General features: G+C 28.8%; 3 protein-coding genes across 5 annotated transcripts; 1 reads left to right on the forward strand and 2 right to left on the reverse strand.

Moving 5' to 3' along the window:
• Window positions 1–65: 65 nt before the first annotated feature.
• Window positions 66–1,985, reverse strand: LOC127285177 (protein phosphatase 1 regulatory subunit 7-like). The gene is made up of 6 exons (XM_051311043.1): window positions 1,761–1,985; window positions 1,574–1,680; window positions 1,304–1,500; window positions 766–1,237; window positions 474–674; window positions 66–277 (listed from the first exon to the last, which is right to left on the reverse strand). The coding sequence occupies exons 1-5, from the start codon at window positions 1,771–1,773 to the stop codon at window positions 501–503; spliced, it is 963 nt and encodes a 320-aa protein (XP_051167000.1). The 5' UTR covers window positions 1,774–1,985; the 3' UTR covers window positions 66–277; window positions 474–500.
• A 1,665-nt stretch (window positions 1,986–3,650) lies between these two features.
• LOC127285176 (dnaJ homolog shv) lies at window positions 3,651–5,978 on the forward strand. The gene is made up of 5 exons (XM_051311042.1): window positions 3,651–3,812; window positions 4,049–4,430; window positions 4,537–4,805; window positions 4,908–5,194; window positions 5,259–5,978. Exons 1-5 carry the CDS (start codon window positions 3,742–3,744, stop codon window positions 5,321–5,323), a joined length of 1,074 nt encoding a protein of 357 aa, XP_051166999.1. The 5' UTR covers window positions 3,651–3,741; the 3' UTR covers window positions 5,324–5,978.
• A 2,742-nt stretch (window positions 5,979–8,720) lies between these two features.
• Window positions 8,721–25,097, reverse strand: LOC127285172 (uncharacterized). 3 transcript variants are annotated; one of them, XM_051311035.1, is made up of 4 exons: window positions 24,741–25,097; window positions 10,890–11,078; window positions 10,399–10,696; window positions 8,721–10,328 (listed from the first exon to the last, which is right to left on the reverse strand). In XM_051311035.1, exons 2-4 carry the CDS (start codon window positions 11,032–11,034, stop codon window positions 8,795–8,797), a joined length of 1,977 nt encoding a protein of 658 aa, XP_051166992.1. In that variant the 5' UTR covers window positions 11,035–11,078; window positions 24,741–25,097; the 3' UTR covers window positions 8,721–8,794. The 3 variants fall into 3 exon arrangements, with proteins under 3 accessions (XP_051166992.1, XP_051166994.1, XP_051166995.1); XM_051311037.1 differs by lacking the exon at window positions 24,741–25,097 and adding an exon at window positions 14,409–14,630; XM_051311038.1 differs by lacking the exon at window positions 24,741–25,097 and having other exon boundaries at window positions 10,890–11,102.
• Between the last annotated feature and the right edge of the window lie 439 nt (window positions 25,098–25,536).

Below are 25,536 nucleotides of genomic sequence, written 5' to 3' on the forward strand. Positions count from 1 at the left end.
ACCGTACTGAAAAAATTGTTATTACAAAGATTCAGTTCTTAATTTCTAGAATAAAAATATTAAAATGACAGAAATACAATTAGAAATTAGTATTTGACTATTTTTACATAAATTTTCACTTTAATTATCACATTATCAATCAAAAAATTTGTTTCTTGTTAAATATACGAAATGTTATTTTTGTTAGTTTGGAAAAAAACATTCAACATCGAAATAACATCAAATTCTGTTCATTCAATATTTTTATAAAGTTGTTCTTAATGTAAGAACATTGATCCTGAAACAAAAAATTAATTAATTTAAATTTATAAATTAAACGAAATTATTTAAATAATAAATTTAAACAAAAAAGGAAATTAATTTAAATTTAAAAATTAAACGAAATTATTTAAATAATAAATTTAAACAAAAAAGAAATTAATTTAAATTTAAAAATTTATACAAAATTATTTAAATAATAAATTTAAACATACTTTGAAATTTCAATTTAGTGTTTTTGTTCATCTACACAAAGTAGCATCCAATTGCGATAACCAGGGTAAAATTAATTTAATTTTTCTTCGATAATTAGCATCTTTTGCAATTGGATTATTCTCCAAATAAACAGTTTGCAATAATTTGTTTTTTGCTAAATTTTCCACTGTTGGCCAATCTTCAATTAAATTATTATTTGCCTGAAATTTAGATAATTTTATAAATAATAATAATTGTTAAAAAAATATATAATTAACAATTAATAATTGATAAAAAAAAAATATATATTACCCAAAATTCCTCTAATTTATCGAGATGATCGATATTTTGAATTTTCTTGATTTTATTATTTGCCAAATCTAATGTTAATAAATTTGGACAATTTTCTAAACCTTCAATTAATGTTATTCCATTTTCCGATAAATAAAGTTGATCTAAATTTTTTAATTCAATTAAATTTTCTATTTCTGTAATACGATTACTTTGTAGACTTAATAATTGAAGATTAATAAGTGATTCGAGTTTTTGAATTTTATTTATTTTATTTTTTCCCAAATAAAGATTTTGAAGATTATTTAAACCATCTAAATTTTCAATTTCACGTATTTTATTGTCACCCAATTCTAAGGTATTCAAATTTTTTAAATGTGAAACATTTTCCATTTGTGTTATTTTATTAGTTGAGAGGAATAATTTTTTTAAATTATGTAAATTATCGAGACCTTCAATTTTTTTGATACGATTGGAAGATAAATCGAGAACCCTAGAAAATTTAGAAAAATTTAATTATATTTAGCGAAAAAAAAAAAAAATAGTAACATTTACTTACTGCAAATTGACTAAAGAATCCAAATTTTCAATAATTGTTATTTGATTGTCACGTAATTCCAATTCTTTTAGAGTAACAAGTGTATTAAGATTTTCTATCTTTGTTATCAGATTCCATGTGAAGCATAATTTTTCAATTTTTGTCAATGGTTCCAAATTCTCTAATTTTGTTACCCGCGAATGATTGAAATCCAATTCCTAAATTTATCATTTATATTTAAATTCTGAATTAAGAAAAATATTTTCAATTATTATTAAAAAAAATACCAACTTCACTGTCAGGATCTATAACGGTGATTTTTTCAGAATCTTCTGTGGCTTCAATTTCTTTTTCACCTTGAATTTCCACTGTTTCCATTCCATTTTTATCACATGTTTCTATTTAGAAAAAAATAAATCGAAGTTGAAATAAAGCAAAAATCATTTAATTTTAATTTTTTTCTTTTAAATTCACCTACCGAAGCTCGCCATTTTGCACTTTGTAATTTTCAATTTAAATATAGACAAAGAAAATTATTTAATACTCTTACAATTTTTTTAAAATTGTTTTGTTTGGCTTTGTTATTCAATTATAGATAAAACAAACACTTAACAACACTCAATAGTAAATTCCTCGGTTTTTTTTTTTTTTTTTGTTATAAATTTGTATTTGTGAATTGTGTTTATGTTTATATAGTATATTTCTAAAGGTGAATACATAGTGTATGCATTATTTGCAATTATCATCATCTGATTGGTTGATTAATAATTTTCGGAAAATTTATATATTTTATTATTTCTACTTGCTTTAATTAACATAATTTTTATTATTAATGAAAAAATAGTTATTTTTGAGAAATATTAAGTCCTTACGTAATTTGCGTAATTACGTAAAAATACTGTATATTTGGTTGAGAATTTTGATTTGCTCTTTTAAAAATTTACCGCCAGTTAAGCTTATACTTTTGACCGCCAGACGGCAGACCAATCGGTTTCTTACGTTTATCATGTTGGCAATCTGTTTTTCATTGTTGCGCTCCAGTCAGTTTGTTTAAAAGTTCTGTGCTCTTTTTCTTTTTTGTTAATCCGACAGTATTTTAATAACGTTTTACATAAAATAACATTAACAATTACAATCTGCTGATACAGGTAATTTTATTATTACAATTGTCGATTAAAAAGTTATTTTTCCATATATCCACGAAGTAGTATAAGGAGTCCCCACTATGCACAATGAATATGTACCGAGTTTCCCGACTGCCTTTCAATTTGGTAGGTTAAGGCCAACGCAGAATAGAAACGTAACCGGAATCGTAATCGTAAACGCAACCGGAAGAATAAGTTAGAGAAGGACAAACAATCTATCTATCCTTCTCTAACTCATTCTTCCGGTTGCGTTTGCGATTACGATTCCGGTTACGTTTCTATTCTGCTCAGGCCTATAGCGATACTAGCGCGATTACCGGGAAAATTGTTGCAACTCAACTGGATAATGGCGGAAATGTATGTTTCGTGATGATTCGTATCTGCTCGTGAAGAGTCGAGTGCAGACGACAAATCTGTCACAAACATACATTTCCGCCATTATCCAGTTGAGTTGCAACAATTTTCCCGGTAATCGCGCTAGTATCGCTATCCTACCAAATTGAAAGGCAGTCGGAAAACTCAGAACATGTTTTTCCTGAAATTGCCTATGCAGTGGGGGCTCCTTATACTACTTCGTGCATATATCCAAGGCGTCGAAGTTTATTGAAGGTTATGTTTGCCTTAGAGAACATGAATTATTTTTAACTTTTTAATAATTAAAATAGTAGTAAAAAGTTAAAAGAATCTTTTTATAAAAAAAAGAATATTTAATCTTCATTTGCCACAAAAAATTAATTAACAATAATATTTAAATTAATTTTATTTTTTTCTTTCAATTTACAAATTGTATATTAGTTCGGAAGGTTCGGAAAATTAAGTAGAAATAATATTTTCCTCTTTAAATGAAAAAAAAAAAAAAAACTATTGTTAAAAAGAAATTTAATTTATTAATTTTTACTACTTATTAAGACTTTTAACGAACTTTCGGTACAAATAAATAAATTTTTAAACTATAATATAATAAAAAAAATAAATTTTGTAATTACAGTTATATTTTATTTATTAAATAGCAAATAAAAATTTCTTTCGGAAAATTTGAGAAATTTTTGTTTTATAAGAAAAAATTATGTTTACAAAAAAAATAAAATCAATTTTATAATTGATTTTCGCGCTTTATCGTTTATTGTCTGGCGCGAAAAAAAAAAATATTTTCAAATTTTGTGCTTTCAATTTTAATCGTGGAGTATTCCTATCTATATGAAAACACATGTTCAGTGATATATAAATTTTTTGACGTGTGATGTAAACCAATCAGAGGCAACCACGACCAAAATCTTCTGAAGCTTGTCAGAAGTTGTTAAAACGTCTGCTAGAATGGCAGGAATACAATTAACTAGGATATTCTTCCTTAATTTATCATTATGTGTAATTATTTCATTAGCAGGGTAAGTAGATTAGAAAAAAATTAATTATTTATTAACATTTTCATTGAAGGATATTAATTTTTTAAAAAAAAATTATTATCAAACATAACCTTATAACAATTGAAACATCAACAAATTTTTTTATTTTTATTTTTAAATATTATAAAAGTATATAATAAAAAATTTGTAATTTAAAATATATTTGATAAAAAATTTTCTTTTTTATTTAATTTTATATTTTCAATTTTTCATTGCAGGAGAGATTTTTATGATATTTTAGGTGTTAGACGAAGTGCCAGTACACATGAAATTAAAAAGGCTTATAGAAAATTAGCAAAGGAATTGCATCCTGATAAAAATAAAAATGATCCTGATGCATCGCAAAAATTTCAGGATCTTGGCGCTGCTTATGAGGCACTTTCAGATGCTGAAAATCGTAAATTATACGATAGATGTGGTGAGGAGTGTTTGAAAAAAGAAGGTTCAATGAATGGTGCCGATCCATTTGCAAGTTTTTTTGGTGATTTTGGTTTTCATTTTGGTGGTGAACAACAACAACATCAAACACCTAAGGGAGATAATATTGTTATGGAATTATCTGTAACACTCGAAGAATTATATAGTGGTAATTTTATAGAGGTATGTTGTGGATTTAAATTATTATTTACAAATTTTTATTAATAAATCTAAATTATTTTAGTATTTCTTTTTTTTCCAATTTAAAAGAAAATCTTTTTTTTTACAGATTACGAGAAATAAACCTGTGATGAAAGCAGCGAAAGGAACGAGAAAATGTAATTGCAGACAGGAATTAGTAACACGTAATTTAGGTAATGGAAGATTTCAAATGATACAACAAAATGTATGCTCCGATTGTCCAAATGTACAATTGGTTAATGAGGAGCGAATTCTCGAGGTTGAAGTTGAACCCGGAATGATTGATGGGCAAGAAACGAAATTCGTTGCTGAAGGTGAACCACACATTGATGGAGATCCTGGTGATTTAATTATTAAGTAAGTTTCGAAAAAAAAAAATAATTTCTTTTTTTGATTTAAAAAATAAAATTTTTTCTTTTTTTGATTTAAAAAATAAAATTTTTTCTTTTTATTTTGCAGGATTCGAACACAACCTCATGACACATTCGAGCGAATTGGTGACGATTTGTATACAAATGTAACGATATCATTGCAAGATGCTTTAATTGGTTTTAGTGTCGATATTGTTCATTTGGATGGTCATAAAGTAACAATTAAAAGAGACAAAGTAACGAAACATGGTGCTCGAATAAGAAAAAAGGGCGAGGGTATGCCTAATTATGAAAATAATAATCTTTATGGTAATTTGTATATTACATTCGATGTGACTTTCCCCGATAAAGAACTTTCAGAAGAGGATAAAGAAGGTAATTTCTTTTTTTCACTTTTAATTTTATATTTTATATTGATTTTAATTTTTTTTTTTTTCAGCATTTAAAAGTTTATTGGGACAAACATCTGATCATAGGATATACAATGGAATTCGAGGAGAATAAAATTAGATTTAATTATTAATTTTTAATTGTGAAAGGAGAAAAACACTGCGCTAATTGTGCGGTAAAATCTTTGCAACAAGTGCTTCGTTCTTGTTTCTTCCTTGAAACCAGATTTTTTTTTTTAATATCAGTCGTACTTTATACTTTTTCATTTAAAGTTTCAAAAAAAGAAACTTTTAAGGAAGTATACAAAGACTGATACAATAACGTTTCTTGGAGACGTTTTTTTTTTGCAAAGGATCAATCGCGAGTGCATTTATTTGAATTTTTAAATTATTATCGAGTGTGTGATAGTGTAAATGTTTTTCTTTTTTTTTTTTTTTTGCCATGTTTTTTCATACATGCTGTTTTATATTCGAGTTTATATGTATAAATAAAAGAATTTTTAAGATCTTGTTAGAAAAAAAAAAAAAAATAATAAATTGTATTTTCAATTTGAATGAAAACGTATGTATGAGAACTAGATGAAAAATATATCAACGAGAAAGGAGAGTTAATTTTTGTTTTTCAAAAAAAGAAAAAAATTGTTCCTTCTTTTTTTAATTTCATGAAATTTGTTATTATTTTCTTAAAGTGTCCTTATTATAAATGTTTGTTTCGAATTAATACACAATGTAAAAAAAAAATATAAAAATGAACATATCGTAAATTTTAATTTTGTCTGCCTTTTTTTTGACTTTATTTACTGTGTATAAAAAACGAAATTTTCTTTTTTTTTAAAGAAAATTGTCACTTTTTTTATAATGAAGTTTATAAATCTTTTTTTTTTAGTAATTTTATTCAATAGAAAATTGATTTTAATATTTATACATGTCCAAAAAAAAGTATAAAAAAAAGAATATTATATTTTTAAAATTGGTTTAATAAAAAATGATCTATATTGAAAATTTTGTCTTGTTTTCAAATTAATAAAAAGTAATATAATGATGGAAGGAAAAAATTATTATTAAAATTTGTTTTTGAAAATTATATATTTTAGAAGTAAAAGAATTTTATTTATTTCCTTTTAATGGAATACTACAAATATTGAATAAAAATATTATTATAGTTATTTTATCAAATTTGTTTCTATTTTTTTGGATTAATATTTTTTTTATAGAAAAAAAACACGATAGTTAAATTATTTATTAATTTAATTTTTTATTATATTTAATTAATAATAAATTTAAATAAAAAAATCATTATTTAATACAAAATTTTTAATTTTATAATTTTTTAATTTTTCAGTCCATGATTATAAAAAACGAGGGAAAAAGATCTTTGAGAGTATTCCTAAAGTGTTAATTACTATGTCGGATTCATCGAACGGTGAGTCATTTTTCTTATTTTAATTAAAAAAATTTTGATTCAACAAATAATCGACATATTTTTTAAATATACTTTAAACTGAATATAATTGGAAGGTTTTATTTTATTTTTAAATAAAAAAAATGTTTAAAAGTTGTTTTTCAAAATTTTTCATTTTTTGAAACTTTAATAATTTCAGTGAAAAGAAATTTATTTGATTCAAATAATTGATTACTTGACTATTATTAAATAAATATTTACTTAAAACAAATTTATTTGTATTAAATAAATTGTTTTAAATAAATTAAAATTTTTTTTTTAAATTTGTTTTAAATAAACTGTATTTGCAAAAACCAATAATTTCAATCAAATACCATTTAATTGACTCGAATAATAATTATTTACATTGAAAAAAAAAGAATTTATTTGATTCAAATAATTGGTTACTTGACTATTATCAAATAAAATATTTACTTGCACGAAATAATTTTTATTTGAATTAAATAAATTGTAAACCATTAATTTCTGTAATTGAAAAAAATATAATTTAATTGACTCGAATAAAAATTATTTGGTTCAAGTAAATATTTATTTGATAATAGTCAAGTAGCCAATTATTTGAATTAAATAAATTTTTTTTTCAATGTAAAAATATTTATAAATAGATTAATTTAATTAAATTAATTGAAACTTTAAGTGTTTTGTAATTAAAATTTTAGATGATTACACTAAAAATTTATTAGAAAATGCGGATAAAATACAATAATTTGAAAATCATTTTTAATTGAAAAATGGTTTCAGATAGTTGAATTTTCAAAGAATATTATTAAAATAGTTAAAAATAATTGAATTTCTTTAGAGTTATAATTGAAATTATTAAATTTCAAAAAAAAAAAAATTTTCGATGGAAAATTTTAGAAATAATTAAATTTTAGATGCTTTTAGATTCAAATTATTGAAAATTCAATTAATTTTAAATTCAAATTTTTGAGAATAATTAAATTTTATTTGATTTTAAATTTGGAAAATAATTGAATTTCAGTTCATTTTGAATTTAAAATTTTGGGAAATAATTGAATTTTAATTGAAATTTTGAATAATAATTTAATATTTAAGTTCATTTTTGATTGAAATTTTGGATAATTAATTTTGAATAGAAATTTTAGAAAATAATTGAATTTTATTTCATTTTAAATTGAAAACTTGGTAAATAATTAAATTTTAAATTGAAAATTTTTGATAATTATTGGATTTTGAATTAAAATTTCGGGTAATAATTGAGTTTTACTTTATTTTGAATTGAAAATTTTGGGAAATAATTGAATTTTAATTGAAAATTTGGATAATAATATAATTTAAGTTCATTTTTGATTGAAAATTTGGATAATTAATTTTGAATAGAAATTTTAGAAAATAATTAAATTTTATTTCACTTTAAATTGAAAACTTGGTAAATAATTAAATTTTAAATTGAAAATTTTGGATAATTATTGGATTTTGAATTAAAATTTCGGATAATAATTGAATTTTAGTTTATTTTGAATTGAAATTTTTAAAAAATAATTCAATTTTATTGTGATATTTTTTTTAAAATTATAAACAATTGTTAAATTTTATAAAAATTTTAATTGAAAAATAATTTAGATATAATTGAATTTGTGATGTATTTTCATTAAAATTATTAAAAATAATTAATTTAGTGAAAAATCATTTTTGTTCAAAATTTGTTAAATAATTGAATTGAAGAAGATCTGAAGAAGATCTGAAGAAGATCTACATTTTATACTAAAAAAATGTATTTTATTTACATTTTTTTTCAAATGTAAAAAAAAATGTCGCATTTTATTAAAATAAGTCGATAAAAGTCGTATTTTTGAAAAATGTCGGAAAAAGTCGTATAATCCGTGGCCTGTAAACGTATCTTATAAATTAAATTATTATTGATAATATTAAACTTTAATTTCTTTATAACAAACAATTAAATACTCAATTTGGCGCGAGTTTAATTTTGCTAGTTTGTTAATAAGTGAAAAAAAAAATTATAAAGAAAAACATTAATTTTTTAAAGATAAGGGCAAAAAAAATTGCAAAAATAAGATAAAAACACATGTTATTCAACAATATATAATCAATTTTATTCCCTATAAAATATCACATATTTTCTCCCAAAAAAGATATGTATCTCTAAATACAATAACAGTACAAACGCATATTAAAATCATCAATGCAGGCACTCTGCTTTCCATAAGCATTTAATCTGCTAATCGTTCCAGTTAATTCCATTTTTTTACTATCATTTCTGTATCTTACTGATCCCTCAAAAATTCCATTACCCGGTATTGTTTCCAATGTTATTGTAAAATCAAACCAAGGTGCTGATGTTTCACTTTTTTTTATTTTACTTCCAATTTTTTCCTTTTCCATTAACATTGTTGCATCAATTAATCGTTTTAACGTTAAATTAGCACATTGGGGAAATTTATCAAGCATTCGATTTAATTCATTGACTATAAATTTTCCACTATTCATTACATTAGAATCAATTAGAGAAACATTTTTATTACCATGACACATACACCAATGTTCTGGAATTTCAGCCATTGAACATGTACGATAATCTGGAATTGGAAGAAACCAACTTATTCCACGTTTTATATTTTTAAAAATTTTTTTCCCACGTTCTCGTATTAATTTTTCATTTAATTCTTCATTATTTAATAAATCCATTAATGTCTCATGTAAATCATATGCTGTTGTTAAACTTTTGGTATTTCTTTTTAAATTAATCCATGCAATTGAATATTTTTCTTTCCACCAATTTGGTAATACAATAAATACAAATGGTAAACTATCTTCAACTCTACCTTGATAAGTTTGACGAAATGAACCCCATCTTAAACCATGATCACTCATAAATATTAATGCCGTTTTATTTAAAAGTTTATTTTTTTCTAAATTCATAATAAATTCATTATATGAATTATCGCCTAATTGTGCATATTCTAAATAATCATGAGTTAGGCTTGTTTGCCAAAAGAAGGCAAAATATGGTTTATCTTTAAATTCCATTGCTGTTTTAAATGAATAATTAAGTAGAACTTGAAAATTTTTTCTACCACCTAAACAAAGATTTGTATTTACTTTATGATGATTACCAATTTCTTTCTCAGCTGCTAAACAAAATGGACGAAGATAATAATCTGTTGGTTGTTGACGAAATCCTGGTTTTAAATAATTAAATGTTGAAATATCACAAGCGTCTTCACCGAATATTGTTAAATAACCAGATGAACTAAAATTTTTCCATATAAATGGACATTTATCAAATGGTGTTTTTTTATTTTTCCAACATATTTTTTCTATTTCCTCACTAGAATATCCAGTTAATGTTGGTATTACATTTGGATATGTATTCTCACCAACTTTATTATAACCAAACATTTCCAAAGCATTAAGATTTTGTAAAGTTTTAACTGTTTTTGGCATCATTCGATGAAAATTAAGTCTTGATACAGAATCTATTCCAATAATTAATAAACTAAGTAATTCTGAATGTGATTTTTTTCTTTTTTCAATTCGTTCCATGATATTTGGTTTTTTAGGCAAAAATGCATGATAATCACGATAAATAGTTTTATTATTTTTTGAGCATTTAACTTTAATGAATTCTTCAGTGATATTTACTGAATCTTGAAATTTATGACATTCTAATTCATGTCTAAAAAAATTAATAAAATTGATAAAGTAATAAAAAATATTTTGTTTTGATTTTTTTTTTTGTTACTCACGTATATGAATTGTCTTCGTTTTCAGTTCGCCAAAATGTTTGCCAACAACAATCGGCAAATTCAGTCTCATTATAGAAACGCTCTTTTGATTTATTATTAATAAAAATTGCAGTATTATTTGATTCTATAAGCGATAAATAATTTTCATTATTACATTTTATAGGCTTAGCGATTTCAATATATTTTTTAATTGCCGAATCATGTGGATCCATTGCTGGAATATGACATCCTTTCTTTTGTACTAGGTACCCCGAATTTTTTAAAACTACAAAATGAGGCCGTGATTCAATATCATTTCCTATAACAGAAATAAAAAAATTTTTTTTAATTAATTTAAATTAACAATTTTTTAATTTCACAGAAAATTAAAAGGCATTAAAATAAGCTTATTCTTATTATTATAAGCTTCTTATTATTTTAATGCCTTTTAATTTTCTGTGTTCAATTTAATTAAATGAATTTTTTTTATTTATTTAAATTTAAATTTTTACCTTGAGATAAATTATTTAAGTACGATTCGAGTCGAAATTGTCGGAATGAAATACTATTAATTGAAAATAAATATCCTAATATAAATATAATTATCACTATCAGCCATTTTTTTAGGCACACAAGTTTTTTTATCTGTTTCTTCATTTGATGATCATTCTGAGTATTACTTGTGCTGACTAAGTGATATTCTAAAATTGAAAATTAAAAAATACATTTATTTTTTATTTATACTCTTTTATTTATAAACAAATTCAATATATATTTGGGTGATTCTCCACGTAGCGCACGATTTGGTGTCTGAAACTTTAAAAATATTTTTTTATCGAAATGATACACGGAATCACAGATAATTAAAAGGCATTAAAAATAAGCTGCAACGCTTATTATTTTAATTCAATTTTGCTTATTTTAATACCAAAATGGATCAAAATAAGCAAAATTGGATTAAAATAATAAGCGTTGCAGCTTATTTTAATGCCTTTTAATTTTCTGTGATGACATTAGTTACTATTTCATTCGTTATTGTTGCATTCGTTACTGTGGCATTATTTACTATATGGCATTAGTTACTGTGGAATTAGTTACTGTGGTAACAGTTAGGTACTATGGCATTAGTTACTATAATAACAGTTAGTTATTATGGCATTAGTTACTATAATAACAGTTAGTTATTATGGCATTAGTTACTGTGGCATTAGTTACTGCGGCATTAGTTACTTTGACATTAGTTACTGCGGCATTAGTTACTATGGCATTAGTTACTATGGCATTAGTTACTGCGGCATTAGTTACTGCGGCATTAGTTACTGCGGCATTAGTTACTGCGGCATTAGTTACTGCGGCATTAGTTACTGTGGCATTAGTTACTGCGGCATTAGTTACTGCGGCATTAGTTACTGCGGCATTAGTTACTGCGGCATTAGTTACTGCGGCATTAGTTACTGCGGCATTAGTTACTGCGGCATTAGTTACTGCGGCATTAGTTACTGCGGCATTAGTTACTGCGGCATTAGTTACTGCGGCATTAGTTACTGTGGCATTAGTTACTGCGGCATTAGTTACTGCGGCATTAGTTACTGCGGCATTAGTTACTGCGGCATTAGTTACTGCGGCATTAGTTACTGCGGCATTAGTTACTGCGGCATTAGTTACTGAGGCATTAGTTACTGTGGCATTAGTTACTATGGCATTAGTTACTGCGGCATTAGTTACTGTATGGCATTAGTTACTATGGTAACAGTTAATAACTATGGCATTAGTTACTGCGGCATTAGTTACTGCGGCATTAGTTACTGCGGCATTAGTTACTGAGGCATTAGTTACTGTGGCATTAGTTACTTTGACATTAGTTACTGCGGCATTAGTTACTATGGCATTAGTTACTATGGCATTAGTTACTGCGGCATTAGTTACTGCGGCATTAGTTACTGCGGCATTAGTTACTGCGGCATTAGTTACTGCGGCATTAGTTACTGTGGCATTAGTTACTGTGGCATTAGTTACTGCGGCATTAGTTACTGCGGCATTAGTTACTGCGGCATTAGTTACTGCGGCATTAGTTACTGCGGCATTAGTTACTGCGGCATTAGTTACTGCGGCATTAGTTACTGCGGCATTAGTTACTGCGGCATTAGTTACTGCGGCATTAGTTACTGTGGCATTAGTTACTGCGGCATTAGTTACTGCGGCATTAGTTACTGCGGCATTAGTTACTGCGGCATTAGTTACTGCGGCATTAGTTACTGCGGCATTAGTTACTGCGGCATTAGTTACTGAGGCATTAATTACTGTGGCATTAGTTACTATGGCATTAGTTACTGCGGCATTAGTTACTGTATGGCATTAGTTACTATGGTAACAGTTAATAACTATGGCATTAGTTACTGCGGTATTAGTTACTGCGGCATTAGTTACTGCGGCATTAGTTACTGTGGGATTGGTTACTATGGTGACAGTTAGTTACTATGGCATTAGTTATTATCACAGAAAATTAAAAGGCATTAAAATAAGCTGCAATGCTTATTATTTTAATCCAATTTTGCTTATTTTAATACCAAAATGGATTAAAATAAGAAAAATTGGATTAAAATAATAAGCGTTGCAGCTTATTTTAATGCCTTTTAATTTTCTGTGATAATAATAGTCAATAAAAAAATTTCTTTTCTAATCAAATTTTAGTTAAAAAAAATATATCAGAGAAAAGTCAGGGAATTTTTTTCTTTAAGTCTTACTGGACATTCTGATTTTAAAATAATTTTTAATTCTGCAATATGAATTAAAAATAATTTTAATTAATATTTAATAATCAAGTAGAGTCAGTTGGGGTAAATGGGGACAAAATCGCTATTTTTCACAAACTACGTAAGTTTTTTCCTTTAAAAGGTAATATTTGCGGGTTTATTTTTTTTAACTTGTTATTTACTGACTGACTGTCCCCATTTACCCCAAAATTTAGAAAATTTCATAAAATTTGGGGGTAAATGGGGACAGCATAGTTTCTAAGAAAGTTTTAAGAAAAAAGTTTCCTTAAGTATATTACTGTATTAAGGGATGAAAAAACTTGAAAAAAATTTGTAGTAAATATATAATAGTTGAACCAATTGAGATTTTTTTATTTTTTTTTTATTTCAGTATTTTGTCTCGCATTTGAAAAAAACAGACTTAAAAATAATACCAAATTTTTTTCTTATTACTTATGACTCCCATAACAGAAATTCACTTGAATTTTTAATTTTTGTTAATTTGGTTAATAATGACAAGCTGTCTCTATTTACCCCCAAAAATTTGAAAACTCAGGGTAAATGGGGACAGCTTGTCATTATTAACCAAATTGACAAAAATCAAAAATTCAAGTGAATTTCTGTTATGGGAGTCATAAGGAATAAGAAAAAAATTTGGTATGATTTTTAAATCTATTTTCTTTGAAATGGGAGACAAAATACTGAAACAGTTTGACTTTGATTTTCAAGTTTTTATGCATTGAAAATAATTGTTTTTTTAATTATTCTATATTTCTTTTTCTAAATATAATTATAGAATATTTGTTATAAGTTTGCTTCTATAATTAAATTAAATGATTTTATGATAAAAATTGTTCTTTGAAAGGTAATAAAATATTTTATTTAAGATGCATGATATTTATATTCACTGAACTAATACTACTACACTTTAGTTGACATAAAATATAATAATAATTAATTAATTCTGAAAGCAGTTTGGGGGACAGGTCATATCATGACGTTTTGGCACCTTAAAACAGCTTTTTAAGTAAAATTATAAATTTTTAAATAAAAACGACTGTGGGCTTTTGTTTAGAAATTAGTTTTTCCCGTTATTGATTTATTGCAATATGTGCAATTGATTTTTTTAAAAAATACGAGGGACATTAAGTTGTGCGCTACGCGGAGAATCACCCATTTATAATTTTTTTATAATTTTTAATTTTATAATTTTAATATTATAATATATATATATATATATATTATAATATATATTTTATAATTCTTATAAAATTTTACTTCGAAATTTTGACCCATTGAAAATTGTTCGATGCACTTTTAGAATTTTTTTTTATTTTATTTAGTCGGTAATTGAAAATTAAATCAAATTAAAATTAGAAAAACTTTGCAAACAATGAAATTATGATTTTTTTTTTTTTTAAATTAGAATCAAAACGCAATAGAAATTTATCGAAAACAGGCGGAACAAGTTATCGCGGGTATATTTGATATACAACTGAGAAAAATTTATAATCTACATTTCCACCAGAAGCTATAAATATTATATTTAATTTGATTTTTCAAATATTCACTGTAAATGTATTATCAATTTTTTAAAATTATACCATTTTATGAAAACTTATTTTTCTGTTATTTAAAACGATAAGAAAAAATAGTAACATTGTTACGTAAATTGAGAAATTTTTCGATTATTAAATAAATAAAAGGAAAACGACTCAAATTACTTCACTTAAAATTTTGTATTTATCCTTCACCGAGCGGTAAGTGAAGGATGATGGGTAGTCCCATTTAAAGAGAGGTCTCACCTAGTTCCTTCTTTGAATTAAATATTAATCGGATTTATTTTAATTTCTTTAATAAAAATTTGAGACAGAGAATTAATAAAATTTAATTTTGATTTATTGATATAGACAATGTTAAATACTTAAAACAGCTCGAAGAGTGTCGAAAGAGGAAACAATTGTTGATTGACCCTAAGGTTTTTTTTTTGGACTCCTGCTCAGAGAGAGAAGCGAACTCCGGCCTAGGCTGGAACTTGAAGGTGAAATTGATGAGTGAATACAGTGTTCTACCCCGCGATGAGACCAAGGTACATCCAGGGTGAAGAGCTTAGAAAAGACTGTCTGATTGTTTTCCTGGTGAAAACTTGGAAGCTACCGGTGACGTGTCCCGGGGAAAAAAAAGGCAGAACTGTCCCCTCTTTTTGAATTTTCCACTCCCACAATTTGCCAAATTTCATCCCTCCTTGAATGGTGGTGGGGGATGTGTAAGAATGAGTCTGTGTTGGTGAGTCTCATTTAGGAGGCTCTAATTGCTTCTTTAGACCTTCTAAGATTTTATTGCAGTGGCGACAACCCAAATTTTATTGATGTTGATTTAGGCCAGGGCGATGTACTTTCGGAGGTGCTGTACTATTTCCCTTCCGAATCCATTCGCATTATCTCTCAGAGCAATCGTCCGTTCACCCAGATTAACAATATGTAAAACTATTTTATGGTTATCCTCTAACGAAAAACTCGAACTGAAATAGGCATAAGTTTTTTTCTTTTATTACATTTTGGAGATTTAGAAAAAATACGGATTAAGAGTTTGAAGCTTAAGTTACAATTTTATGTTTTTACAATTTTACGGCCCTTGCACCATTTGCGAGTTTAACAATTTGTTGTTTATTAAAGTTGAACATGTTTTATAAATTTAACCATGATTATTACAAAAAAAAAATAAAATAAAAAGATTCGTAACTAATTCTAATTAACACTCTCTCTAACGATTACTGATATATATGTACATATATAAAGAATAATAATAAATGAGAGTTGACATAAAGGTATTATATATTTTATCCGGACACAAAAAAAAAGATGTTAATTAATAATACTAATGGTTTAACCTAAGGTTCCTCTCTGATTCCGATACTCCATACTTTAATAAAAATAAAAAAATTAAGAGTTAATTATTATCATTAAAAAAAGGAAAGAAAAATTAAATAAATTTTTAAGGGCCTTGGGACGTCACACCCCCCTTCTTAGACGGTACATCGGGGTAGTCGGTGTAGCGAACATCGCAAATTATTGTGATACAGGAATTAAGATTTTTTTTGTTTTGTTTTTAAACATAAGCAATACCGAGGCGTTTGTAAAATTTTATAATTTATTCTTGGAAGGTTAGATACTGTAAGCGATTTTACATTAAGATTAAATATCTATGTAGAGATTAGTATTATCTAAGTTTAGGCGAAAGTTAACACACAAGCACACAACACAACATTAGTATATATAAAAGAATTTAAGTTATTACATAATTACATGGATGTACGGAAAAGAGTTAGTAAAAGTAAAAATATTAGTATAGTTAATACATTAAAGTGCCAAAATTTCGGTTGTTAAACAGATACATATTCATTTATATTGTGAATTAAGGCTTAACATTGGTGAGCTTCGATTAGTTAATAAGAATTGTAGGACATAAAAGGAAAATTTAGAATCACACATCTCACACACATCTGAGAAAGGAACCAGAGAGTTTTAATTGTCACATTAGACAAGATCTAAACATTAATTTTGAACGGTATCAAAATCAAGTCTTGATTTATATAAATTATTAGCGCGAAGCATCAGATCATTACTTTTATATACTGATACTTTTCTTGTTCTATAGTTCTTTTGAATTTGCATAACGTTTAAATGATATTAACTTATTTATTCAATAAAATTTAATAATATTACTAGAAAAGAAAACACTATTTATTGGTAGAAGTTATGTATGGTTTTACAAATCTAAAAGACAATATCAAAATACATAAATTAAAACATATAAAATACATAAAAAAGAAAAAAAAAATATATATATATATTTTTTTTTTTTAATTAATTAAATTTTTTTTTATTTTTAATATTAAAATTATTATTTATTTATTTTTGATATTCCCATAACCAGAAATTTATTTACTAGGATGAAATTTAATTAGTTAACTAAAGTTTAAGTAATAAATAAAGAAAGTAATAAAAAAAAAGAGTATCGATATCTATTACAATAAAAAAAAATGAAGACAAATAAAATAATGATTCGAATCGTCATGAACAATTATAGTTCCATATTAGGATCGGGTAGATGAGCGTGTTTGATCTTATCCGCATGTTTCAAAATTCGGTTTCCTTTATGATCTTCCAACAAGAGGTTATTTTTTTCTAGGATTTCGATAACTGGATATGGTCCTACATAATGGCTATCGAGTTTATTTACGCGTGGTTCGCGCAAAACATATACTAGATCTCCTACTCGAAAAGTTTGAGGGTTTACTCGACGATCGTAAATTTGTTTTGAACGTTCTTTAGCTTGAACTAAATTCTTTTCGACAATGTCGTTGATATCGCCTAAATGGACAACTAAATCAGAAACATAAGAACCGTAAGTTTGCAACTGTTCCGCAGAAGGAAGTGAAGATGGAAATCGAGCTCGCTTTCCGAAAACGACTTCATGCGGGGTAAATTTAGTTGCTTCATGCATCGAAGTATTATATGAAAACATACAAAAGGGAAGTAGTCGATCCCAGTCTTCATAATCATCTAAAAAATGTTTTAAGTAATCGGATATCACTTGATGGCTACGTTCGAGTGCTCCGTTACTCTGAGGGTGATATGCAGACGTCATATCTAATTTAATCTTGAAAATATCAGATAGATGTTGGAAGATCTGATTGTTGTATTCGGTTCCTCGATCGGTGAGAATAATTTTAGGTGTCCCGAATTGAGCGATAAGATGTCTAGCGAAAGCATCAGCAACTTGGTGGGCCGTTTTCCTCGGTATGGGGACGGCTAAACAATATTTAGAGAAACAATCCTGTATTGTTAATATGTATTTATTTCCCGAAGGAGTGGGAGGAAGGGGGCCTACGGTATCTAGTGCTACCTTGTAGAACGGTTCTGAGGGCGTGTCTGTTATCACCATTGGTTGACGTGTTTTGATACGAACTAATTTTTGTTTTTGACAACTACCACAATGACGAATAGCATTGTCAATTTCGCGTTTCATGTCTGTCCAGTAGTAACGTTCTCGGATTCGTCTGTAAGTCTTAGTACAACCTTTATGACCGCCCGCTAAGCTTGAATGATATTCCCGAATGATTGTCTTTCTTTGTTCAGGGGGCGGAATAGTTACCTCACCTTTACACATGGTGATTTTCACATCTACGTCACTAAAAACCTCGAGTATCATTTTTTCGAATTCGATTGTCGATATTATTTTGGAATTGTCTGGCAAACTAGGAATTCGAAAAGATGTTGCGCAGATATTATTTACAGCTTCTTTCAATGCCCGAGTGCTGCATAAAATATCCTCGCGAGAAGTGTGGTCATAATAATTATCTTTGTATATCACACTAAATGTATTCGTTTTACCTGTTTGCGAGATAATTACTTGGCCCTTTTTTGGACAACATTTTCTCAAGGATTCGGAGCGGACAAAATTTAAGTCAGATAAGGCAAGCGACTCATTTGTTATAAAATTACAATCCGCAGGTAGAAAATGAACGTAATTATCGCGTGATAGAGTGAGAGTATCTGGAGATCGAACAATTACGGGAGGTCCGGTCCCCTCAATCAAATTTTGTTCATTTAAATTTCCTTCATTCTGTTTACGTATACTAGGTGATATGGACTCGTAAATACCAACTACAAAAGGTTCAGAATGAGAGACGTCTTGGGTTGGAATAGCGTGATTCTGTGATCTTTCTGAAACTAGATCGTTGTTATTGTTTGTTTCGACAGATAGTCCAGGAGTGGGGGTTGAAAACAGATTTGAATTAAAATTGACAAGAGGGGCCAATTCATGCAGGAGAGAGTTCTGTTCTTGAGATTGTCGAGAATCGATTGAAACTGGGTCGTGAATGACAGTTTCTTCTAATTGTTCTTCAACCAAGGTTGATTCTGAGTCTGAATCGGAAGCTTCAGGTCTAAAAGGTAAAATCAACGTGGAAGAATTTTCCACATTTTCCTCAGGTTCTCGAGTAGGACTTTCAGAGTCACTTGGTGCAAAATCAATATCACCATCTTGATGTGTGGGCTTCCTATAACGCGAATTACGAATCTCAGTGTCGGAATCTACATCCGCATCCTCGGAAGATGAATCGTACCTTACTTTAAACGAGTGGAAAGGATCTGATTCACGTGCCGCTTGTTTTCTCAATCTAACTCGGGTACCGATCCCTAAATCATCTGGTTGTGCGTTGTCTTTCGCGGGCTGATTCTCAAAGCTAACCCTTTTCCGCGGGCGACCTCGTTTAGGTCTTGGTGTATCTTGCAAAACCAGAATTGGAGCCACACTAGAATCAACTGGATTCCGAGATAGTGCGTCGGCATTTTGCAATGTTTTTCCTGGTCGATATTGAATTTTGTATCTATAGCCAGATAATTTCAGGCGCCAACGCATTAATCGAGATGACGGGTCTTTTACTCCATGCAACCAAACGAGTGCTTGGTGATCCGTCACAATAGTAAACGCGTCATTTATGAGAAAATGACGAAAATGTTTTGTGAATTCAACCACCGCGAGGCATTCCTTTTCAGTTACAGAGTAATTTCTTTCGGCGGCATTTAAAGAGCGCGAAGCATAAGCGACTGGATGATCTTTACCTAACTCGCCCTGGCTTAGAACAGCCCCGATTGCATGATCCGATGCATCGGTAGTCAAAATAAAAGGTTTATCCCATTGAATGCATTTTAGTACAGGTTGGTGGCTGAGAGCGTCTTTCAAGTCAGAAAAACTTAGCTTCTGACTTTCTTCCCATACAAAGGGTTGATCTTTCTTTAGCAGGTTGTTAAGCGGTTTGGCTCGACTTGCGAAATTCGGGATATATCGGCGATAATAATTTGCGATTCCTAAAAATTGACGAATGTTTTTTACATTTTTAGGAACAGGAAATTCGAGAATAGATTTTAACAATCTTGGATCGGGACGTACCCCGTCTTCCGAAATTTCGTGACCGAGATAGCATACTTTTGGCGACAAGAATACACATTTTTCTGGTTGGAGTTTGAGTCCCGCGTGTTCCAAACGAGCGAACAGATTTTTGATTTTTATTTTATGTTCCTGAAGCGAGGACGCGTAAACAACTATATCGTCGAGATAAACGAATAACTCAACGCCATTGAGGCCTAATAATACTCGATTCATGAGCCTTTGAAAAGTCGCTGGGGCACCTTTTAATCCGAAGGGCATTCGAAGATATTCGTAATGTCCATCAGTGGTCGAGAAAGCAGTCTTTGGACTATCGTCAGAATTCATGGGAATTTGGTGGAATCCCGAAGCCAAATCGAATACGGAAAAGAATTTTGCTCCTCCTAAATTTTCTAAAATTTCGGATATGTTAGGAAGCGGATACCGATCGCCAATCGTTTTTTCGTTCAAATCGCGAAAATCAATCACCATTCTCCATTGCCGATTGCCCTGAGCGTCAGGTTTTTTAGGGACAATCCACAACGGAGAATTGTATGGGGATGTTGAGTGTTTAATCACCTTCGATTTAAGCAATTTCGCGATTTGCCGTCTAACTTCCGCTTTGTGCACCGGAGGATATCGATATTGTTTGGTAGTTATCGGTCTATCGTCGGTGGTGGGAATATCATGCTGTACCATATTAGTTCCCGGTAAATCGTCGCCCGGTAATAGAAATAAGTGGGGGAATTCTTCAACTAATTCGCGCACGTGTATCCTTTGCTCCGTGTCAAGGTGATTTAATCCGACCTTTTTTAAAACTTTGTTTACTCGTTCAATTACTGTTATGCTTTGACCGGTGTCAGATTCGCTTGCCCAAAGATCGTTTTCGAATGAGTCAGAATCTGCAAAATCACAAGGAATAATTTCTTGTGGTTCTAATTGTACGCAAATGTCAGACTCCGTGGTATTTATGGCCAAAGCGTAACATTTACCATCTTTAACCGACACGGCCGCGTTACCGATAAAAAGACCGTCTCCTGCGTCGAGTCGCGGAAGATAACCTTCGGTTATCTTTTCGTTTGATACGTTAATAGGGATAACTTGGCGACTTCGCGCTTGTATTCTAAAAATGGGACAGTTTTCCCCGCGACCTTCTCTTTTAACGCCTTCTGAATTTCTCGACGAAGTTACGAAAGGTATGGGACGCAACGGCTGGCAATCTGTAACGATGGTATTATAATGGAAAGAAATTTCGGCTTTAACTTGACGCAAAAATGTTACTCCAATTATTCCATCACCTGGGATTGGTAAATTTTCGTTCATGACATGAAAAGTTACTTGCGTATCGAAAATATTTAATTGTGTTGAACCCAAAGAAGCGATTTGAGAAAAAGTAACACCGGTTATTACTCGTTGATCTTGTGTGTCTATCATCGTGTCCGGATGTAAAGCTTTAATGGAAATAAGATTGACAGTGGCTCCAGTGTCAATTAAAAACCTCGCTTTACCTGTCCGAAAGTCTCGCGATTTTATATTTATTTCTGGGCATTCGTCGACTGTTCCCACAGTGCTCCCGCACGAATGTACCGTACCAGATTCTCTTGCGGTTGATTCGAGGTCGCAGATTTGAGAATCATTTTGGGAGCTGCGCTCGCCCGTGGCGCTGAGCGAGCGCTGTTGGAGTTTAAACATTCAGGATTAATATGCCCTTGATGAGAATCTACGGAATCTACAATAGGTATAGTTGAATTTAATGTTTGGCTCGTTTCTAAAGGCATGACACTATGGAGAGTATTTTGATATTGAGGAAAGGTTAAACTTTCGAGATCTAAACAACAATTTGGGCAAAATTGAAGAGGAGGAAGTAGATTTGGTTCGCTAGAAGTTACTGCTACCGATTCTACTTTGTTATCGCGTAAAAATTGTTGTCTGGGTGGCACATTAGCTTGATTTGAATATGGTTGTCGATGCATTAAATAAGGGCGATTTTCAACGGGACCCGGACGAAATGCTAATGGAGTTTGAAATCGGGCAGAAGGTAACGATTCGCGTGATTGCCAACCGTGTTTTTCTGATATCTCATCGAGATGTCTTTGTTCTTCAATAGCGATTGTAATCGCGTCGTTGAGAGATTCGGGTTTACGAGTTGACACACGCATTTCCAAACTACCGTATAATCCCATTATAAACGCGCCCAAAGCACTATCACTAATTAACGCAATTTTTGCTTTTAAATCATTTTCGTTTGCTGACTTATAAGTGGTCTTGATAGCAGCTTTAGCGCCGCTCACTAATTGTTTTATCCGAGCTCCATAGTCGACTATACTTTCGTTACGGTTAATTTTAGCTAACTGCATTTCGCGAAGATAATATTGAATGGAATGTTTATTTTGACGCGTATAAGCACGTAAATGGTCGGCCAGCTGTTCTATTGTTTCGAATTTTTGTCCTGACTCAATCGTTTCGCGTGCGTTGCCCACGATTTTTACCATTAAGCCCGTGACAAATTGTTTTTCATCTATTCCCGATAACGTACTATACGCGGTTTCAATAGCGCGAATAAATTCACGTAACTCCGGCTTTTCTCCATCATATGTAGGAACACTCGCGTACGCGGTTTGTAACGAGAAAAAGTTTGTAAAAGTAGAAAAAGCGGTGGCCATCGTGGCGGACAAATCTACCTCAGCCATTTTTCTTTATTTTATTATTATTTTCACGATAAAAAAAACACAACACTCACGAAACACTTAAAAAGCACAACCTAAATCACAATGGTACAAAAGAAAATTAGTAAAATTATAATATAACAATAAGCAAGAGTAAAATAGTCAAAGTATAAAAGAGATGTAAAAAGAAAGAACTAGTTGATGGACTATTATCCCACCGCTGTCACCAAGAAAAATTTCCCTGTTACGTAAATTGAGAAATTTTTCGATTATTAAATAAATAAAAGGAAAACGACTCAAATTACTTCACTTAAAATTTTGTATTTATCCTTCACCGAGCGGTAAGTGAAGGATGATGGGTAGTCCCATTTAAAGAGAGGTCTCACCTAGTTCCTTCTTTGAATTAAATATTAATCGGATTTATTTTAATTTCTTTAATAAAAATTTGAGACAGAGAATTAATAAAATTTAATTTTGATTTATTGATATAGACAATGTTAAATACTTAAAACAGCTCGAAGAGTGTCGAAAGAGGAAACAATTGTTGATTGACCCTAAGGTTTTTTTTTTGGACTCCTGCTCAGAGAGAGAAGCGAACTCCGGCCTAGGCTGGAACTTGAAGGTGAAATTGATGAGTGAATACAGTGTTCTACCCCGCGATGAGACCAAGGTACATCCAGGGTGAAGAGCTTAGAAAAGACTGTCTGATTGTTTTCCTGGTGAAAACTTGGAAGCTACCGGTGACGTGTCCCGGGGAAAAAAAAGGCAGAACTGTCCCCTCTTTTTGAATTTTCCACTCCCACAATTTGCCAAATTTCATCCCTCCTTGAATGGTGGTGGGGGATGTGTAAGAATGAGTCTGTGTTGGTGAGTCTCATTTAGGAGGCTCTAATTGCTTCTTTAGACCTTCTAAGATTTTATTGCAGTGGCGACAACCCAAATTTTATTGATGTTGATTTAGGCCAGGGCGATGTACTTTCGGAGGTGCTGTACTATTTCCCTTCCGAATCCATTCGCATTATCTCTCAGAGCAATCGTCCGTTCACCCAGATTAACAATATGTAAAACTATTTTATGGTTATCCTCTAACGAAAAACTCGAACTGAAATAGGCATAAGTTTTTTTCTTTTATTACATTTTGGAGATTTAGAAAAAATACGGATTAAGAGTTTGAAGCTTAAGTTACAATTTTATGTTTTTACAATTTTACGGCCCTTGCACCATTTGCGAGTTTAACAATTTGTTGTTTATTAAAGTTGAACATGTTTTATAAATTTAACCATGATTATTACAAAAAAAAAATAAAATAAAAAGATTCGTAACTAATTCTAATTAACACTCTCTCTAACGATTACTGATATATATGTACATATATAAAGAATAATAATAAATGAGAGTTGACATAAAGGTATTATATATTTTATCCGGACACAAAAAAAAAGATGTTAATTAATAATACTAATGGTTTAACCTAAGGTTCCTCTCTGATTCCGATACTCCATACTTTAATAAAAATAAAAAAATTAAGAGTTAATTATTATCATTAAAAAAAGGAAAGAAAAATTAAATAAATTTTTAAGGGCCTTGGGACGTCACAACATTTATTTTTATTTTTTCCTACGATAACATTTTATTACTTCACTGTAAAAAAAATAAGTGCTTTATTTTTGTCGAAAAGTATCTTAGATACCAAATAAAACACTTCTTTTTGCAGTGTTTTTTTTTATGACATTAAAATTTTTCAAGTTTTCATATTTAAAGTAATTGTATTTAAAAAAAATTGTTAAAAATAATTAAAAATAAATTCATTATTAAATAAACATTTAATAAAAATTATAATAAAAATAATAAATAATTGAAATAAAATACTCTAATAAAAAAAATAAAATCAACAGTTTAAGAATATAATCAATATGTTTTGGATAATAATTCTGCTTTACACATTTGTAAAAAAGAAATTTGTTTTTTTTTATTTGTAAAGAATTATTAACTTTTACTATAATTTACATACCTTGGATAGTCAATTTTTAATCGCACCATTTTTAAATTTTTTTCGTGGTTGTCATGAATTTTTAATAAATATTTTTTTCATTTTTTCTCTATAAAATTTTGTTTTCTTTTTTTCACGTGAATTTTTTTAAAAATGAATTCTACGATTGATACTTTATTTTCATCACATTTAAAATATTTTTAGGCTTGTTATATAGATTAATTGCACTAAATTTTTTTTTTTTAGTGAAGAGAGATTTCTTTTTTAATTTTTTTTTTTTGAAATTAGAATATTATTATAGACGATCTAGAGGCGTAGCCGTCAGTTTGACGACAATAATTGCATGTCGCAAATTCGTTCCTGACGGCTCAAATCTGGTCGATACAGCAGCGCGCGCGCTTCTCTCTTCATTTTCAATACTGTTCCGGGATTTAATATAATCCTCATATTCTACTTACATATATTTATCATATGTATGTATTTTGCTTTTTTGAAATAATCTCTACTTTGAATTTATTTATTTTTAATATATAGGAGTTTGTCCTCTTAATTTTGTCATTCTTCTTTTTAATTTCTTTTTAACTTTTGAATTACAATATATATGAATTTGCCAAAAAATCGCTAAAATCAATTTTCGTTTTGCAAAAACTAATTGTTAACAGAAATAATTATATCGATTTGATTTGATATTTGATTTATTTTTTAATAAAATTAAATTTGTTTTTTCAGTAAAGAATTCAGTTTAAAAATTTATATAAAATATTTTTGTACTATTGCAAATGATATATTATTTGAAAGTGAAAAAACTATTTAATAT

This window comes from Leptopilina boulardi, unplaced genomic scaffold (assembly GCF_019393585.1).
Source record: "Leptopilina boulardi isolate dan_hultmark-lab unplaced genomic scaffold, ZJU_Lbou_2.1 LbouV2_330, whole genome shotgun sequence".
In the NCBI taxonomy this organism is placed as follows: Eukaryota; Metazoa; Arthropoda; class Insecta; order Hymenoptera; family Figitidae; genus Leptopilina; species Leptopilina boulardi.